This window comes from Salmo salar, chromosome 22, assembly GCF_965601325.2.
Source record: "Salmo salar chromosome 22, fSalSal1, whole genome shotgun sequence".
Lineage (NCBI taxonomy): Eukaryota > Metazoa > Chordata > Actinopteri > Salmoniformes > Salmonidae > Salmo > Salmo salar.
Genome location: NC_138312.1, coordinates 25,993,660 through 26,014,945, shown reverse-complemented (window position 1 = coordinate 26,014,945; position 21,286 = coordinate 25,993,660). Strand labels below are relative to the sequence as shown.

Below are 21,286 nucleotides of genomic sequence, written 5' to 3'. Positions count from 1 at the left end.
GGGGAATTGTTCTTTAACACGGAATGTATTGGAAGATGCTTCAAAGGAGTATTGTTGTGTATGTGCAGTCTATCACTCTATTGGGAGGTGACAACAAAAAATGGTCACTTGTTTTCCAATTCTATTAAATTCTGGTGATTGATTTGGCTCCCAAGTGTAAAACAAAATTACAAATTACAACACAAATTAAGTAATAGATCCATATGTCACACACACCACCACCCTCTCTCTCTCTCCATCCCTCCCTCCAAAGTCCCCTCTAGGATATCCGGCCAATCATAAAAGTGGGGGCTATACATGGCCACATTTGGAAAACCTTTCACTTCAATCTATGAGATGTCTACTAGAATGTACAGTCAATGTATGTTAAAAATCCTGTTTAATTTATCCTACTACAAATCACAGTCCTAGCTCACACACTGACTGAGACTTTGATTATAATTGAGTTAATAGTAAAGGTGCACCTGTAGAGATACAGTACATAACAGGGTGACTGATATACAATATACTTTACACAGTAAAGTTTCATATCTGCATCAGAGTTTTTATTTCAAAGGAACATGACAAACTGTCCATTAAGCAACCATTTAAGGTGAGTTACAGAGAGATGCGATAAATTAGCAATTCTCTGAAGCATATGCTGTTCTGACAGACAGTATTTTCTTAACACGGGATATTGATGTTATTAGACAGATCCCCTCAGTCAGTGAGAGAGGTTTTATGTCTGTCTGAAGAGGAAATGACAGATGTAATATGATTCTGTCAGCTCATAACTTCAGAGCAGTGGTGTAAAGTACTTAAGTTGGTGGTTGGAGACATCCCTCTAGTGGTGTGGGGGCTGTGCTTTGGCAAAGTGGGTGGGGTTATATCCTGCCTGTTTGGCCCTGTCCGGGGGTATCGCCACAGTGTCTTCTGATCCCTCCTGTCTCAGCCTCCAGTATTTATGCTGCAGTAGTTTATGTGTCGGGGGGGCTAGGGTCAGTCTGTTACATCTGGAGTATTTCTCTTGTCTTATCCGGTGTCCTGTGTGAATTTAAATATGCTCTCTCTAATTCTCTCTTTCTCTCTTTCTTTCTTTCTCTCGGAGACCATGCCTCAGGACTACCTGGCATGATGACTCCTTGCTGTTCCCAGTCCACCTGGCCGTGCTGCTGCTCCAGTTTCAACTGTTCTGCCTGCGGCTATGGAACCCTGACCTGTTCACCGGACGTGCTTGTTGCACCCTCGACAACTACTATGATTATTATTATTTGACCATGCTGGTCATTTATGAACATTTTAACATCTTGACCATGTTCTGTTATAATATCCACCCGGCACAGCCAGAAGAGGACTGGCCACCCCTCATAGCCTGGTTCCTCTCTAGGTTTCTTCCTAGGTTTTTGGCCTTTCTAGGGAGTTTTTCCAAGGGAGTTTTTCCTAGCCACCGTGCTTCTTTCACATGCATTGCTTGCTGTTTGGGGTTTTAGGCTGGGTTTCTGTACAGCACTTTGAGATATCAGCTGATGTACGAAGGGCTATATAAATAAATTTGATTTGATTTTGATTTAAGTAAAAATACTTCAAAGTACTACTTAAGTAGTTTTTGGGGGTATCTGTACGTTACTTTACTATTTAGACTACTTTTACTTTCACTTCACTACATTCCTAAAGAAAATAATGTAATTTTTACTCTGTCCATTTTCCCTCACACCCAAAAGTACTCGTTCAATTTTTAACACTTAGCAGGACAGGAAAATGGTCCAATTTACGCACTTCAAGAGAACACGTGGGCATCCCTACTGCCTCTGATCTGGCAGACTCACTAAACACAAATGTATTATTTGTAAATTATGTCTGACTGTTGGAGTGTGCCCCTGGCAATCTGTAAAATTTTAAAACAAGAAAATGATGCCATCTGCTTTGCTTAATATAATACATTTGAAATTATTTATACTTTTACTTTTGATACTTAAGTATATTTTAGCAATTTCATTTACTTTTGATACTTAAGTACACTACTAGTCAAAAGTTTTAGAACACCTACTCATTCAAGGGTTTTTCTTTATTTGGACTATTTTCTACATTGTAGAATAATAGTGAAGACCTCAAAACTATGAAAAACCACATATGGAATCATTCAGTAACCAAAGAACTGTTAAGCGAATCAAAATATACTTGGCATTTGAGATTCTTCAAATAGCCATCCTTTACCTTGATGACAGATTTGCACACGCTTGGCATTCTCTCAACCTGGATTGCTTTTCCAATAGTCTTGAAGGAGTTCCCACATATGCTGAGCACTTGTTGACTGCTTTTCCTTCACTCTGCGGCCCGAGTCATCCCAAACCATCTCAATTTGGTTGAGGTGGGGGATTGTGGAGGCCAGGTCATCTGATGCAGCACTCCATCACTCTCCTTCTTGGTCAAATAGCCCTTACACAGCCTGGAGGTGTGTTGGGTCATTGCCCAGTTGAAAAACAAATGATAGTCCCATTCAGCGCAAACCAGATGGGATGGCGTATCGCTGCAGAATGATGTGGTAGCCATGCTGGTTAAGTGTGCTTTGAATTCTAAATAAATCACAAACAGTGTCACCAGAAAAGCACCCTCACACCATTACACCTCCTCATCCATGCTTTACGGTGGGAAATACACATGCAAAGATCATCCGTTCACCCACACCGCATCTCACAAAGACATGACGGTTGGAACCAAAAATCTCCAATTTGGACTCCAGACCAAAGACCAAATTTCCACCGGTCTAATGTTCATTGCTCGTGTTTCTTGGACGAAGCAAGTCTCTCCTTCTTATTGGTGTCCTTTAGTAGTGGTTTCTTTGCAGCAATTCAACCATGAAATCCTGATTCACACACTCTTCTCTGAACAGTTGATGTTGAGATGTGTCTGTTACTTGAACTCTATGAAGCATTTATTTGGGCTGCAATTTCTGAGGCTGGTAACTCTAATGAACTCATCCTCTGCAGCAGAGGTAACTCTGGGTCTTCCATTCCTGTGGCAGTCCTCATGAAAGCTAGTTTCATCATAGCGCTTGATGGTTTTTGTGACTGCACTTGAAGAAACATTAAAAGTTCATGAACTGTTCTGTATTGACTGACCTTCATGTCTTAACGTAATAATGGACTGTTGTTTCACTTTGCTTATTTGAACTGTTCTTGCCATAATATGGACCTGGTCTTTTACCAAATAGGGCTATCTCCTGTATAGCCCCCTACCTTGTCACAACACAACTGATTGGCTCAAACGCATTAAGAAGGAAAGAAATTCCACAAATTAACTTTTAAGAAGGCACACCTGTTAATTGAAATGCATTCCGGTGACTACCTCATGTAAGATGGTTGAGATAATGCCAAGAGTGTGCAAAGCTGTAATCAAGGCATAGGATGGCTATTTGAAGAATCTAAAATGTAAAATATATTTTAATTTATTTAACACTTTTTTTGGTTACTACATGATTCCATATGTGTTATTTCATAGTTTTGGTGTTTTCACTATTATTCTACAATGTAGAAAACAGTAAAAATAAAGAAAAACGCTTGAATGAGTAGGTGTTCTAAAACTTTTGACTGGTAGAATTTAGAACTAAATACTTTTAGACTTTTACTCAATAAGTATTTTACTGGCTGACTTTAACTTTTACTTGAGTAACTTTCTATTAAGGTATCTGTACTTTTACTCAAGTATCACAATTGGGTACTTTTTCCACCACTGCTGCAGAGGGAAGTGCAAACCCACAGTAGACACATGGGTGGGAGATAGCGGAGAAGAAAATCATCAGAAATACTTGTCATCCTTCCTGGAACAGCCATCTATAGACGTATGGGACCGACCACAGGATATTCAACTTGTGATTTATATTGAACGCCTCACACCTATGTGTGAAAAGTGGCCAACTTAACCAGTTCAACCAGAATGCCTATAGTACATTTGGTGTGTTTGGATGTGAACAGGTTTGCCCACATTCCAATAAATTCATGGTCTAATGTTTATGATAATTGATTTACAGAATGGTGACCAAGACCACCAACAGCAGATGCTCACGTGATTTTTGCAAGTATGAAATAAGGTGAAGAGCGGAGGAGGATTTAAAGGGTCACGTGAAAGGAGTAAGGCTGTTGTCACATGGGTTGTGTTTCTTTCCCGGTAAGGAGGTGTTGAGAAGTTTTGAGTGAGAAGTTGAACAATTATTTATTAAATCCTCAAAAACCGAAGGGGGCAAACTACATCCGTATTGGGCTGAAAATATGGAAATTCCTGCCATAAACCTCAAGGTAAAGTCGGTTGTTTACAATTGCTCACTGTATTTACTCTGCTCTAAAAAGATCTGCACGACAGTTAGGTTGTATCGTCCGCAATGTTACAGGAACACGAGCCATTCCGTTATTGTAGAGTACAAAATAGCAACAAGTGTAACAATATTTTCCTTTGTATAATGCGTGACATTTTATTCCTCTGTGTAACAATTTTTTATTTGTTTTACTCTACGTCGTTGGGAAGAGCTGGTAAGCCAGCATTTCAGTGTGAAGTCTACACCCGTTGTATTCGGTGCTTGTGAAAAATAAAACGTGATTTGGATTTGAAATAGCTGAGTCCCTGGTTAAACGTTTCCAATCAATTCAAATTCTTTATTTATTGTGAGTTACTGATCGTTGAATGAAATGTCAGGCAATAATTAAAGTGGAGTTGACTGCAGGCAGGCTCTCTTTCACTGGGAATACAACTGTTTTAATATTATGTAATTAAACAAATAATTGTCCCCACAGGCCATAGTACTGGTGCACTGGCTTCTGACCGTCTGGTAAGTGGATGGGTTGGCTCCTCAAGGGTTTTTAAAACTTTTTCATACATCTGCATGCTTCACTTGTGTTGTGTTTTCTCTATGAGTGGCTACACAAACATAATGCCCTGCATGAAAACCTAATATAGTTAGTCAGTTACACAAGGCTGTCCTTAATTGCAGGCCTACATTGTATGGACCATTTCTCACCTACATGCATTGCCTCCAGTCAATAAAAATTTTCGATCTGGATAATTATATTTAGGCCTACTCTTTTAGAGACGCTGCACAGCTGGCAATGAGGAAGCGGCCCTCTTCCGGGGGCCAGAACTGATTGAATCGGCACGGGAATTAAAATGAATGACTGCCCAGAATCAGCCCAAGTACATTGGGCTGTTTCTGTCTACCGGAATTCAGCGGACTTTGCCGGACTTTGCCGGCATCTTACCAGAATCCCCCCAGAAGCGGCCGATGCAGTTTGAAATAAATGCATACAAAATTACCCAACTTTAGTAATTTTAGATATTACTATTATACGTTATTCATTTTATATATACAAATTATACCCATCCACAAATAAAAGTAATTTTATAAATCTTTTACCCCCTTTTCGTCTCATCCAATTGTCTTGTCCCATCGGGGGAGGCAAAGGTCGTGAGCCGACCGTGTCTGTGTGCATGCGCCTGGCCCGCCACAGGAGTCTAACCTAACCTGGACGAAGCTGGGCATCGCCTCATGGGTCTTCTGGTCGCTGCCGGCACGGGTATCAAACCAGCATCTGTAGTAACGCTGTTTGCACTGCGATGCAGTGTCTTAGACCGCTGTGCCACTCGGCACCGGCGACACTCGCTACCGCTGCGCCACTTTTTTAATGCTTATCAATTTGCACAAAGTATCAAAATACTACATAAACGGGACTCTTAAAGAATTTAATTACATTTTTGGATCACAGAACCAATGAGAAGATATGGAAAAATAGATAATGAAATGTTCATTATATAAAGCAGCCCGTGTAATCATCTGCTGGAAAGTAGCCACAATCGGCCCGAGCCCCAAGTAATACATTTGGGCCAGATAACTCACACCGGAATCGGCCCGAGATCAATCCCCACATCCTAGCCATAAGACTGCTGAAGGCGGCCCAAACTCGGGCCACGTGACGTCGGCCGAGTGCCCCGACTCTCAGCCGGAATCGGCCCAGATCCACTGTGCTAGCTGGGTAGTGTATACTGAAAACATTTGGAAGGAAATGCAAGTGTGTGTGTGTGTGTGTGTGTGGTTTCTAGGGGCTGCATGGCCTGGCTGCCCCCCTCTTATGCCTGGGGTAACTTCAGTGTCCTGGCTGTGGGTGTGTGGGCCATCGCTCAGAGGGACTCCATTGATGCTGTACTTATGGTGAATCACTGCCTCTTACTCATGTACTGCGACAACAGCCAACAGTAGAGTCACTCTATCCATTCTATTTCCTTGGGCCCTGGACAGAGGAGTCTTATGTGTTAGTTTTGAAGTATATCAACTCCTTGGTGTTGCTGTTCCAGACATGCTATCAATAAGAATCATCCTACCTCATCTGGCTCTAATACATATTCGTCTTGTATTTCCATCTGTGTTTTTCTTCCAGTTTCTGATTGGTATTGCAGTGACGATACTGACAGACATCATCCATTTTGGGATCTACTATCCGCTGCCTGAGGGTCTATCTGAGATGAACAGGGACACATTCCGCTTCAGTGCGGGCATGGCAATCCTGGGCCTGGTACTCAAACCTGTCTCCTGCTTCATCATCTACCAAATGTACAGAGAGCGCGGAGGAGATTACAACGTCAACTTTGGTGAGTATGACTAGGTGTGAGTAGAGGCAGCAAGTGTGAACCATTAGCTTACAGGAAAGCTAGTTACTGTAGCTTCAAGTGTTAAAAATAAGGTTTGGGGGTTTGTACAACTAGTATCACACAAAGGATTAACCCTGAACGATCTTGACAAAGTCAGAAGCAGGGTGTGATGCATGTGCCTCAGTCAGATACCATCCTAGTGCCAAGGTGTTGTAGAGAGACAATAACTTTCTCCAGGCTGTGCTCTTGCCTGGGTTGTTTCATGTCATTGGCCATGAGAGAATTGTAGAGCACAGGCAGATTAAACCAGAGTCAAGCTAATTGAGTTAGAGACAGTCACAAGACAAATGCACATGATACACCTACTAACTAGTGGACCAGTTAGAGGAGAGCTATGCCTTTGTAGCTGGGTTACATAATATAATTGATTAGCAAAATAATCCGATCTCAATTCAAACAAATACAGTATAAAATGAAATATAATTAGACAGCATCTATAATGGCAGTGGCAGAAATCAACCAGCTCCCTTATCAACTCCCATTATGTTGGTCTGAGTCGCACTGAGATTTTAGCACAACATAAGTCTTGGGTGTTTTTGTAGATGGTTCTCACTCCTCACTGGAACAGGAATGTATTTTAAGTTGTCCTGTAGACCAGTAAGACACGACTGAAAGCCATTCATATATGAACAGTACCAATTGATTTGTTGGCTCTGTTTGTTTTTGATGCACTCTGATTGCTTGACTTTGGGGAGTCTCTGGGTTCAAGGTGGCCTCCTGCTGTGCTACACACCAAAGCAATAAGGTGCGTGTCTATTAAAACATTTAACGCTGATACGTGTAAGTACAGTATATCAGTAGAGGCTCCTCGGAGGCGGAAGGGGAGGACGATCCTCAGTGAATTTCCCCAAAAGTAATGAAACATTAAAGTTTGCTTTTTTAGGTAAAACTATACTAAGTATATGCACATCTCACCAGATAATTGTTTAAAATGCAGTGTTTTGAAATGAAGGTCTACAGCCTCAACAGCATTCTCTGTGTTAGCGCCATGGTGTAGCCGGAGGACAGCTAGTTTTTGTCCTCTGGGTACTTTGACATCAGTACAAAACCAAGGAGGCTCAGTACAAAACCAAGGAGGCTCATGGTTCTCAACCCCTTCCATAGACTTGCACTGTAATTAAGATGACTTCCGGAGGACGTCCTCCAACCTTATCAGAGCTCTTGCAGCATGAACTGACGAGTTGTCCACCCAATCAAAGGATCAGAAAATGAATCTAGTACTGAAAACATAAGCTATAGCTAGCAGCCTGCAGTGCATAAAATGTGGTGAGTAGTTGACTCAGAGCGAAGCACAATCGTTGAACAGTTTTGGACAAATACATTTTAAAAATGAAGAAGCAAGAGAGAAGGAGAGCTAGTTATATTTGTTTTTTTTTCACTTAGCTAGCGAATGCTGCTAGCTAGTTTAGCCTACTCAAACACTTGGTTCAAACGGCGAGGGATGCTATGCTAGCTCTTTGGCTAAGGCTATCCAACACTGGAACTCTTTCAAGTCAAGGTAAGCTTTTGGTTTTATTAATTTATTGCCACAGGGGCCTGCCTGTGTAACTAATAAACTTCTTGCTGTACACTGTATTGCATGATTGTAGCGGGTTTACAAACGCGTTAGTTCTAGTAGCTACGCTACATGAACAAAAGTATGTGGACACCTGCTCTTCGAACATCTCATTCCAAAATCATGGGCATTAATATGGAGTTGGTCCCCTTTTGCTGCGATAACAGCCTCCGCTCTTCTGGGAAGGCTTTCCACTAGATGTTGGAACATTGCTGCGGGGACTTGCTTCCATTCAGCCACAAGAGCATTAGTAAGTTCGGGCACTGATGTTGGGCGATTAGGCCTGGCTCGCAGTCGGCGTTCCAATTCATCCCAAAGATGTTTGATGGGGTTGAGGTCAGGGCTCTGTGCAGCAGGCCAGTCAAGATCTTCCACACCAATCTCGACAAACTATTTCTGCATGGACCTCGCTTTGTACATTGGCCATTGTCATGCTGAAACAGGAAATGGCCTTCCCCAAACTGTTGCCACAAAGTTGGAAGCACAGAATTGTTGAGAATGTCATTTGTATGCTGTAGCGTTAAGAATTCCCTTCACTGGAACTAAGGGGCCTTGCTTGAACAATGAAAAACAGCCCCAGACCATTATTCCTCCTCCACCAGACTTTACAGTTGGCACTGTGCATTCGGGCAGGTAGCGTTCTCCGGGCATCAGCTAAATGTTGCTTCCAGAGGCAGTTTGGAACTCTTGAGTATTGCAACCGAGGACAGACAATTTTTACACGCTACGTGCTTCAGCACTCTGCTGTCATGTTCTGTGAGCTTGTGTGGCCTACCACTTCGCAGCTGAGACGCTGTTGCTCCTAGACATTTCCACTTCACAATAACAGCACTTATAGTTGACCAGGGCAGAAATGTGGTGAACTGACTTGTTGGAAAGGTGGCATCCTATGATGGTGCCACATTGAAAGTCACTGACCTCTTCAGTCAGGGCATTCTACTGCCAATGTTTGTCTATTGATATTGCATGGCTGTGTGCTCGATTTTGTACACCTGTCCGCAACTGGTGTGTCAGCTAGATGCAGGCAAGAGTGTGCAAGGGGGTATTGAATGTGTCAGTCACCTTGATTACTAAATTTCTCTCAACCTACATTGTGAACTTTTATTCGTAGGCTAGGTTGTAGCAACCTCACGCAACAATTTGAGTATCATGTAGTAGCCTAACCTATCAATGTTGCATTGAGCTGGATGAATGGAATATGAATGACAGTCATCCAATATGCTCTAATAGAAGTAAGGCCATGCTCATGAAAAAAATATCGTCCTCCCTAATCTTAAATGGCACCGACTGCAGCTGCAGTACAAGATGTAGAATTACAGTGCATTCGAAAAGTATTCCGACCTTTTCCACATTTCGCTACGTTAAATAGTTTTTTTTCCCCCCTCAATCTACACACAATACACCATAATGACAAAGCAAAAACGGTTAACTTTTTTTTTTTGTACTCCTGCATTGTTTTGGCTGTGTGCCTAGGGGGGTTGTCCTGTTTTGAAGGTGAACCTTCGCCCCAGTCTGAGGTCCTGAGTGCTCTGGAGCAGGTTTTCATTAAGGATCTCTGTACTTTGCTCCGTTCATCTTTCCTTCGATCCTGACTAGTCTCCCAGTCCCTGACGCTGGAAAAACATCCCCACAGTATGATGCTGCCACCACCATGCTTCACCGTAATAATGATGGCAGGTTTCCTCCAGACGTGACGCTGTGCATTTAGGCCAAAAGGTTCGAACCTTGACTGCATCAGACCAGAGAATTGTGTTTCTCATGGTCTGAGAGTCTTTAGGTGCTTTTTGGTGAACTCCAACCGAGCTGTCATGTGCCTTTTACTGAGGAGTGGCTTCTGTCTGGCCACTCGACCATAAAGTCCTGATTGGTGGAGTGCTGCAGAGATGGTTGTCTTTCTGGAAGGTTCTCCCATCTCCACAGAGGAACTCTGGAGCTCTGTCAGAGTGACCCTTTGGGTTCTTGGTCACCTCCCTGACCAAGGCCCTTCTCCCCCGATTGCTCAGTTTGGCTGGGCGGCCAGCTCTCGGAAGAATCTTGCTGGTTCCAAACTTTTTCCATTTAAGAATGATGGAGGTCACTGTGTTCTTGGACTTTCAATGCTGAAGTGTGTGTGTGTGTGGACCCTTCCACAGATCTGTGCCTTGACACAATCCTGTCTCGGAGCTCTATGGACAATTCCTTCGACGTCATGGCTTGGTTTATGCTCTGACATGCACTGTCAACTGTGGGACAGGTGTGTTCCTTTTTTTCAAATTTTGTCCAATCAATTGAATTTACCTTAGGTGGAATCCAAACAAGTTGTAGAAACATCTCAAAGATGATCAAAGGTTCTGAATACTTATGTAAATAAGGTATTTCTAAACCTGTGTTCACGTTGTCATTATGGGGTATTGTGTTTGATAAAATACTTGTTTTCCCTAATCAATTTTATAATAAGGCTGTAACAATGTAGAAGGTCAAGGGGTCTTCATACTTTCCGAATGCACTGTACAGTACCAGAAGTTACTATACCGAACCAAAATTATACATGCAACAATCTCGATTTTGCTGCGATACAGTTCATATAAGGAAGGAACTCAGTCAATTAAAATAAATTAATTAGGCCTTAATCTATGGATTTCACATAACTGATCAGGCGTGCAGCCATATGTGGGCCTTTGCGGGCATAGGCCGACCCACTGGGGAGCCAGGCCCAGCCAATCAGAATTAGTTTTTCCATACAAAAGGGCTTTATTACAGACAGAAATACTCCTCAGCATGGACAGAACTACATCATAAATATTTTTTTAAAGGCACACGTAGCCTACATATCAATGCATACACAAACTATCTAGGTCTAATAGTGGAGAGGTGTTGTGCCACGAGGTGTTGCTTTATCTGTTTTTAAACCAGGTTTGCTGTCTATTTGAGCAATTTGAGATGGAAGGAAGTTCCATGCAATAAGGGCTTTATGTAATACTGTATGCTTTCTTGAATTTGTTCTGGATTTGGGGACTATGAAAAGACCCCTGGTGGCATGTCTGGTAGGATAAGTCTGTGTGTCAGAGCTGTGTGTAAATTGACTATGCAAACAATTTGGGATTTTCAACACATGAATGTTTCTTATAAAAAGAAGTGACCAGTCAGTCTCTCAACTCTTAGCCTTAGCTCTTAGACTGGCATGAATAGTAATTTATATATCAGCCCTCTGATTACAATTAAGAGCAAAACGTGCTGCTCTGTTCTGGGTCAGCTGCAGCTTAACTAGGTCTTTCCTTGCAGCACTGGACCACACAACTGGACAATAATCAAGATTAGACTTGACTAGAGCCTGCAGAACTTGCTTTTTGGAGTGTGGTGTAAAAAAAGCAGAGCATATCTTTATTACGGCTAGACCTCTCCCCATCTTTACAACCATTGAATCCATATGTTTTGACCATGACAGTTTACAATGCAAGGTAATGCCAAGTAATTTGGTCTCCTCCAACTTGTTCAACAGCCACACAATTCATTACCAGATTCAGCTGAGGTCTGGAGCTTAGGGAATGATTTGTACCAAATACAATGCTCTTAGTTTTAAAGATGTTCAGGACCAGTTTATTGCTGGCCACCCATTACAAAACAGACCAACTCTTTAAGGGTTGGTCAGTGACTTCATTAGCTGTGGTTTCTGATGCGTATATGGTTGAATCATCAGCATACATGGACACACATGCTTTGTTTAATGCCAGTGGCAGGTCATTGGTAAAAATAAGAGAGTAGAGGGCCTAGAGCTGCCCTGCGGTACACCACACTTTACATGTTTGACATTAGAGAAGCAGAGCGCCAAATTCAAATTAACTTAACTAGGGTAGGGGGCAGCATTCGGAATTTTGGATGAAAAGCGTGCCCATAGTAAACTGCCTGCTACTCAGGCCCAGAAGCTAGGATATGCATATAATTGGTAGATTTGCATAGAAAACTCAAGTTTCCAAAACTGTTACAATAATGTCTGTGAGTATAACAGAACTGATATGGGAGGCGAAAACCTGAGAAATCCATCCAGTACTAAAATTTAAGACGGAGAATCGTTATTGTCTTTGCCGGAGATAAACAAAAAGAATGCGCTCTCTCTCGGCCATGCGCTTGGAAACACCGCCAAAATGGGAGCAATTTCTCCCTCATTTTTCTTTAAACCAGCCTAAAACTCTTTCTAAAGACTGACATCTAGTGGAAGCCCTAGGAACTGCAATTTGAGGGTTTCACCTTATAATAAAAATGCCAGCCATTGAACTCAGTGGTAGGCTGATTTCTTTATTTTTTGGGGGGATGGTTTGTCCTCCAGACATTATTTGAACAGTTTTAGAAACTTTAGAGTTTTCTATCCAAATATACCAATATATCAAACTTAACCTGTTGGGGATAGGGGGCAGTATTTGCACGGCCGGATAAAAAAACGTACCCGATTTTAATCTGGTTACTACTCCTGCCCAGTAACTAGAATATGCATATAATTATTGGCTTTGGATAGAAAACACCCTAAAGTTTCTAAAACTGTTTGAATGGTGTCTGTGAGTATAACAGAACTCATATGGCAGGCAAAAACCTGAGAAGATTCTGTACAGGAAGTGCCCTCTCTGACCATTCCTTGGGCTTCTTGGCTCTGTTTATTGAAAACTTAGGATCTTTGCTGTAACGTGACACTTCCTACGGCTCCCATAGGCTCTCAGAACCCGGGAAAAAGCTGAATGATGTAATTCCAGCCCCAGGCTGAAAAACCTTAGCGCCTTTGGAAAATGGTCTATCAGAGGACCATCAGACTGAGGCTCGTGCACGAGGGGATCCCATCTTTTTATTTTCTCTCTCTTGCAACATAAACACGCTTTCCCGGTCGGAATATTATCGCTTTTTTTACGAGAAAAATGGCATAAAAATTGATTTTAAACAGCGGTTGACATGCTTCGAAGTACGGTAATGGAATATTTAGAATTTTTTTTTTTTTGTCACGAAACGCGTCGTGCGCGTCACCCTTCTTTACACTTCGGATAGTGTCTTGAACGCACAAACAAAAGAGGATATTTGAACATAACTATGGATTATTTTGAACCAAACCAACATTTGTTTTTGAAGTAGAAGTCCTGGGAGTGCATTCTGACGAAGAACAGCCAAGGTAATAACATTTTTCTTATAGTAAATCTGACTTTGGTGAGGGCTAAACTTGGTGGGTGTCTAAATAGCTAGCCCTGTGATGCCGGGCTATCTACTTAGAATATTGCAAAATGTGCTTTCACCGAAAAGCTATTTTAAAATCGGACATAGCGAGTGCATAGAGGAGTTCTGTATCTATAATTCTTAAAATAATTGTAATGTTTTTTGTGAATGTTTATCGTGAGTAATTTAGTAAATTCACCGGAAGTTTGCGGGGGGTGGCAGTTCTGAAGCTGGTTTTTGATATAAATATGAACTTGATTGAACAAAACATGCATGTATTGTGTAACATAATGTCCTAAGATTGTCATCTGATGAAGATCATCAAAGGTTAGTGCTGCATTTAGCTGTGGTTTGGGTTTATGTGACATTATATGCTAGCTTGAAAAATGGGTGTCTGATTATTTCTGGCTGGGTACTCTGCTGACATAATCTAATGTTTTGCTTTCGTTGTAAAGCCTTTTTGAAATCGGACAGTGTGGTTAGATTAACGAGAGTCTTTTAAAATGGTGTAAAATAGTCATATGTTTGAGAAATTGAAGTAATAGCATTTCTAAGGTATTTGAATAACGCGCCACGGGATTCCACTGGCTGTTACGTAGGTGGGACGAAATCGTCCCACTGGCCCTAGAGAAGTTAACAGTTCAAACAATCAGTTTCTTAACAGGTGCATGTTTATCAATAATTGGAAGAAGCAATTTCATCAAGTGCAGCATCTGGATGCTCATTAATCACATCAGACCAACAAAGATTTTTAACATCATCCACATAAGTCACAGCAAAATCTTTACTGTGATCTCTTATAGACTATTTTAGGCCCAGCTGTTGGGACTTTGGTTTTCCTGGATATAGCCACTGTTGTTATCACTGCATCCAGTGGGTACGGATATAGCTTTATAAGTACACCTTTTTTAAGGTAATTATTCCTATTTCATCAAGAATATTAAGTCGGCACAAAATCCTGTTAATAAATAGGATTTTTCTTTTATTGCTTGCATTTTTTTGGAACGGCCCGTAAGTAAGCATTTCACTGTTAGTCTGCACCTGTTTATGAAGCATGTGACAACATGGAATTTGATCAGATTTTTGTCCATTTTCATCATCCCATCCCAAACATCTCATGGTCATTTCCTTTTCACTTATCTCACTGCTTGTGATTTAAGAGTTGTCTGTAGCTTTCTGTCTGTGAGTGGAAACTCTCCTCTGTCTTGTCTGTTTGTCTTTTTATGTTCTGACCTCGTTTGTGTTTTGTCTCCCTTCTGCTGCTGGCCTCTGACCCCTCAGACTTAGGGACCTCAGTGGACAGTCGCTGCACCACGGATAGTGCTGACAGTGCTTTTATTGGCTACCGCTACTGATCCCCATCATTTTTCATCATGCCTTTCCTTCCATCTTCCACTCCATCCTCTTCTCCCCTCACACAAAGTAAAGAAAACCGCTGGGCTGAAGAGCTACAGGCCTACCTCACTTTGTTCTGTTTTCTGACTGTCCACTCCTTTACATGACTGCAGAATCTATAGTTCTGTACTCATGTCTTTCCATCCATACTCCTCTGCCAATCACACATCATATCTACGTATCCCTCCTTCCTATCTAAATACTGAAACTGTCATCACTGCTCCCTAAACTCCATGAAAATTATCTTTACATATTCTTGCTTGATGTTTGTTTTATGTGTTTGTAAGACAGAAAAGTAGTAGCGCTATTGTGGACTGCACCTGTATTTATCAAAATCGCTAAGAATAAGGTTGACCATTTTAGGTCATAAACAGATGATTGGAGATTTTAACACAACTTTGAGTACTTTGTCTCTGTGTCCAGATTGAAGGATGTTAGGTAGTTTTGTGAGCCAATGCTGACTAGTGTTAGCACAATGACTGGGAGTCTATGGTATCTACTAGCATGCTAATTAATTTATGCAGAATTTTTTTTAAAGAAATTATATTTAAGTAAAAATGATCAATTTTGTTTTGCCTCAGTGTTTTTGTTCTCTGGTTTTCACATCCATATTGTGAAAGCCAAGTTTGGCTCTTATAAGAGAATTGATTGCTTTATGTTGCAGCTCTGATCATGTGATCAAGGTTCTAGGCAGCCGTTGGTATTCTGAGTGACCATCCAGGATTGGGGTTACTGTTCAGTATGCACTAGTGCTTCATCATGAGGGAATTCTGCAGCCTGTCGTGGTAGGGTTATCCCCACGTTTGTTTGTTTGTTTGAGATGTGGTGTGGTGTTTGTAGGGCTCATATACAGGGTTTTCAGTGTGAACAATTCCTGAGCAGTCTGAATTTGAAAACATTCAGTCCATTATCTCCTGGGTGATGTCCTATTCCATTTTTTTTTTCTCTCTCTTCATTGACTGTGGCTCACCTGAGCACAGAGACACGATACAATTGTGTATGTGAGTCCTTCAGATTGATCTCATTGAATGTAATTCGTCAAATGTAATTTGCCATTTTCTGAAGGAACATTTTAACCTCAAAATGGAAGTTGACGTTTTCGCTTTTTATGTTAAATCTGAAATAGAACATTTGACCGTTTTTTATTTGAGGCTTACAGAGTACATATAGTTAAGCATTATTTGATTGACCATATCCAGAAATGTGTCCTACCAGCTGATCAATATGTAGCCAGAAGTTGTGAAGCCTTGAGTTCAAATTATCAACATTATATAACTCATTTTTATTTAAACTTTATTTAACCAGGAAGGGCTCATTGAGATTTGAAATCTCTTTTTCAAGGGCGTCCTGGCCAAGATAGGCAGCACCAAGTCATTACACAATTAGACAGACAACATGGAAAAACTACAAGTAATATAGTGAAAACCATAGAATTCACAAGAGTATAACGAAATCATAAAACGGCAAATTAAAAACATCGACAGGTCAGGGAATACGCCTCAACCCTTCATCAGTGATTTTAAAACACCAATCGGGACAAGTTCTTCCAGTTTAAAATTGTTTTGTAAGGCGTTCCAAGCCGATGGCACAGAGTATATAAAAGCCCTTTTATCAAATTCAGTTCAGACATTTGGAACAGTTAGCAGGATAAAGTCCTGCGACTGAAGAGAGTACCCTCCAACATTTCTGAACGATAAAAATGGCCAAATAAAATGGTAGTAAACCCAAAATGGCTTTGTAAATAAAAGTATACCAGTGACTGAGCCTACGAGTGACTAGAGAAGGCCAGCCAACCGTGGTATATAAAGTGCAGTGGTGCATAAGTTTGAGGTTTAAAATAAATCTCAATGCGCCATGGTAAAGGGTGTCAATTGATCTCAAACACTGAGCGGAAGCATTCATATATATATATATATATATATATATATATATATATATATATATATATATATATATATATATATATATATTTTAGTGGCAAAGAAGGGGGTCGAGTGATAAATGGCAGATATGTGAGGGCAGAACTAATAAACGGGCTCTGCCCGATCACTAAAATGGCCACCCCGATCAGAACTACAGATCACAAAATGGCCGACTGCCAAAACTACAATTCCCAGAAGCAAAGGGAACCCTCAGAAGGTGGAGCCGACCCACAGATAAAAGGTCAAGAAAAACCAGGAAGAGAGCGAGAGGGCGGGAAGGATCTATGAACCATAGAGAAAGAGACAATCTACATTGGCTGGATTTACCGTGTACGAGCTGGACTGTTTTGGACTTACCTGTTGGCGTTTAGACCTGGACCTACCAAGAACCAGATTTGTGTACCGAACCCTGCTATCCTTGACCTTACCTGCGGCCTGGGTGGACCAGGACAGCGAAACAAACACACAGGTACTGTCATGTTCGAAAGAACTTTCATTCTGGGCTGACTTTGGTGACAGTTTCCCACTTAATTTGTGACAAACGCTCCTAACTTTGAAAGAGGTTTGCCACAATATATATATATATATATATCTCCTCAGTCTAGTAAAGGCATAAATGTAGCTGATACTAGCTGCCTCCTGGCTTCAAAAGAAAAACGGGCCTTATTCCTAAATTAAAATCCCAACTTCAGCTTCAATTTTTTTGTAAGTTGTTGAATATGCAATTTTAAAAGCGAGGCTGTCATAAATTAAAATTCCAAGATATTTGAGGTTGAGACTGTAATCTCATTGCCCTGACAAGTAGTAATAGGTGAAAGGTTGAGGTCTATTTCTTGCTTTAGAAAACACCATTAGTTTTTAGTTGTCAGTATTGAGGATATGTTTCAATTGACACAAGGTATGTTGAACAGTATAAAAAGCAGTTTGCAAGTTCTGGAAAGCTTTTGTGAGAGACGAGGCACAATCATTAATAACAGTATCATCAGTATGAAAGTGAAGTTGTACATTTTTGTCTAAATTATTTATATAAATAGTGAATAAGAGGGGACCAAGTACAGAGCCCTGGGGCACACCATTACAGACAATTTAACAGACATGAGCCCATAAAATTGAGTGCAGTGAGTTCTATCAGACAGATAGTTAGCAAACCATGCAACTGCATGCTCTGAAAGACCTACACTCAACGATCTCTGCCTCAGTATAGTATGATCAACTGTATCAGAAGCCTGAGAGAGATCAATAAAAAGTGAGAGTGCTGTTTTTTGTCAGGGGCTTCAGTGATATCATTTAAAACCTTCATGGCTGCTGCAATTGTGCTATGCTTCTTCCTGAAGCCCGATTTGGTACATTGATAACTATATAATAACTCTTAGCTGTTCACTCAAGGGTTGCAAGTATTTTCACCAGGGGTGACAGCTTTGAGATTGGCCTATATTTATTTCAATTAGATGTCCTACCACTTTTAAAAAGGGGGAGATCCAAATGCTGATTTCCAAATCTTTGGAATTTCATTACATTCCAGGGTTAGATTGAACAGATATGTAAGTGGTTCAGCTATGAAATTAGCTGCCAAATTTAAAAAGCAGGGATCAAGAAGATAAGGACCTGCAGGCTTTCTCTGATCTAAGGATTTCAGGGCTTTATGTACCCCTCCCGGTTCATCCACACAGGGTTGTACAGAGGACACTGAATCAAACAGCCTACCAGATGATACAAAGTGCTCATTGAAACAATTCAGCATTTCAGTTTTGTCATATACAGCAACAAAGTCTTCAATACACATGATGGTAATTCATTAACATTACTGTTTCCAGACAGACTTAATAGCCTTCCAAAACATTCAAGGGTCATTCCGGTTATCAGTTGTAACGGACATAAAATATTCAGACTTGGCCTTCTGAGAAGAAAATAACACTTGTTTCGCAACTGCCTAAAAAGAAGCCAATCAGCATCAGAACATTATTTCCTTGCTTTAGCCCAGGCTAGATTACGTTTGTGAATAATACAAGACAGCTCAGAAGAAAACCGTGGATTATCCCACCCTTTAACCCTGAACCTGCTGAATGGGGCATGTTTGTTTACTATTTGGAGAAAACCATCATGAAAGAATTTCCAGGCAGCTTCCACATCAGGAATAAGCTCAAGCTTGCTCCAGTCAAAATAAAACAAATCATTGAAAGAAAGCCTGCTCATTAAAACTCTTCAAATTTCTCTTACGAATAAAGCATGGGTTTGTCTTAGGAACCTTTTTTAGTATTTCTAACAGCAACAACAGCACAATGGTCACTTAAATCATTACAAAAAACATCAGCCGCAGAATATTTGTGGAACATTTTGTCAATGAAATCAATCAGGGTAGATTTCTCTGGACATTTGAGATGTGGGTGAGTTAATCAACTGGGTAAGATTCATAGAATTACAAAACATTTTTAAATCATCAGACACAGGCTTTAACCAACACCAGTTGAGATCACCAATCAAGATCATTTCACTGTAAAGAAGTTTAGACAAGGTGCGTCAGAGAAGAAAATGCAGAGAGCAGGAGGGGGGTCTATAACAGCCAATCACAGTTACAGAGAGACCCTTTGAAACCTCAGTATTCAAAGCAAGAAATTCCAACTGTTTACAAATAGTTTCAGACTTTGCCACACTTACAAAGAATTTAGTCTTTACATATATAGCCACCCCCCCCACCTTAACTCAATCAGTGCGATACACATTGTAACCATTTATTCAAATATCCTTATCAAGAACAGACTTGCTGAGCCAGGTTTCAGAACACAATTACATCGGCATCAGTTGATTTAGCCCAAATCCTAACCCCATAAATGTTTCTTTTTTTGTATTTTTCACCGCCTTTTTTCTCCCCAATTTCATGGTATCCAATTGGTAGTAGTTAAAGTCTTGTCTCATCGCTGCAGCTCCCGTACGGACTCGGGAGAGGTCGAAGGTTGAGAGCCATGCGTCCTCCAAAACACAACCCAACCAAGCCACACTGCTCATCCAACCCGGAAGCCTGCCGCACCAAATGTGTCAGAGGAAACACCATACACCTGGCGACCGTGTCAGCGTGCACTGCGCCCTGCCCACCACAGGAGTGCCGGCCCAACCCTCCCTAACGACACTTGGCCAATTGTGCGCCGCCCCATGAGCCTCCCGGTCGCAGCCGGCTGCGACAGAGCTTGGGCTTGAACCCAGAATCTCTCGTGGCACAGCTAGCACTGTGATGCAGTGCCTTAGACCACTGCGCCACTCGGGAGGCCCACCCCATACATTTTTGACAACAGGCTGTGTACATTTAAATGAAAAATACCAAAACCAGATCTAGATTTTAAAATCAGAGGGGGTTTGGAGACATTACATATCAGGGCCAGGGTTAGGTTGCACGTTACCTTATATTAACAAAAGAAGAATAACTAGTCACCTCTGTTTAATAACCTTGCACCGCTTCTCTTTTTTAAGATGCCTACTGCAAGCAAATTCTACAAGTGAGTTTTCAGACAATACAAAACAGTCATTTAAAACCATTAGACTTTGGTAGTGACACAAGTTCGTACTGTTCACGTCATGCCACAATGTATCCGAGTTGAGGGAGACCCGCAATCTTTACACCAGCAAAACAAAAAGTTTGCACTACACAACAAGGAAATTGTGGATTGACTCAACCATAAATAAATAGGTTATTAGTAGGTTAAAATCTACAAGTCACAGACAAACTACTTGACATGCTGCCGTCCTGGATTTGGCCTGATAGTATGTCACCGTGATATGAATGTCAGTGAAGTGAAACAGGTTTCTTTGATATAATGTACTGTACCAGTAACTTTATTTTCAAGACCTTTTGTCTCATCTCTGCACAGCAGGCTTCCCCAGTGTAACACGAAACAGAGATGCTTACCAGTCCATTGACCAGCAGGACCAGACAGCCAGCTCAGCCAACCCCTTCAACCAGGCCAGGGATACCAAGCCTGGAGCAGCAAACTCCTCCTGAGAGCCAGCACAGCACTCACTTTATTCTCTTGGACATGCATGGTTTCATGAAGGAATCCATAATGTTTTTGTTAAATTGTGTTTTTTCAAAGCCAATTCTGTCTTCATTTCATATGGGTATCTGTGAACTGTAAGAGTCCTTTGTCTATTATTCTGTGCTTCATTCAATTCCTTACCAATAATGTCTTGATCTAAATACACACTCTGACATGTTCAGTATGCTTGATGCTCAGGGTAATGTCACATACACTGGCATATGGAGAGAACTTGAAATACCCCAGTCACTGCACAACAGTAAAATGAGAGCTGTGATTACATTTGATATGTTATGGTACGCAATCACTAACCACGTTTCCATCCACAGTTTTTATGTGAGGAAAGTCCTACGAAAACAAAGTTTCGTTACAATTTTCTAAAAGACAAAAGATAATTTGCTCTTTCTACACTAACTAGGTTTCCATCCAATTAGCGACAGATTTTCTAGCGAGTATTCCAAAATCTGCATAAAGAAAATCTGTGCATTTTCCCACCAGTGGTGTTCCCACCAAATGGACTTTGGTGGAAAATAAAAATCAGTGAGTGATGA

At 41.1% G+C, this 21,286-nt stretch overlaps 1 protein-coding gene across 3 annotated transcripts; it reads left to right on the top strand.

The window, feature by feature from the left end:
* Positions 1-4,077: 4,077 nt before the first annotated feature.
* Positions 4,078-21,286, top strand: atrap (Type-1 angiotensin II receptor-associated protein-like). Of its 3 annotated transcripts, XM_045705007.2 has the most exons (6): positions 4,078-4,271; positions 4,764-4,798; positions 6,064-6,172; positions 6,399-6,609; positions 10,357-10,457; positions 20,571-20,690. In XM_045705007.2, the coding sequence occupies exons 1-5, from the start codon at positions 4,245-4,247 to the stop codon at positions 10,431-10,433; spliced, it is 459 nt and encodes a 152-aa protein (XP_045560963.1). In that variant the 5' UTR covers positions 4,078-4,244; the 3' UTR covers positions 10,434-10,457; positions 20,571-20,690.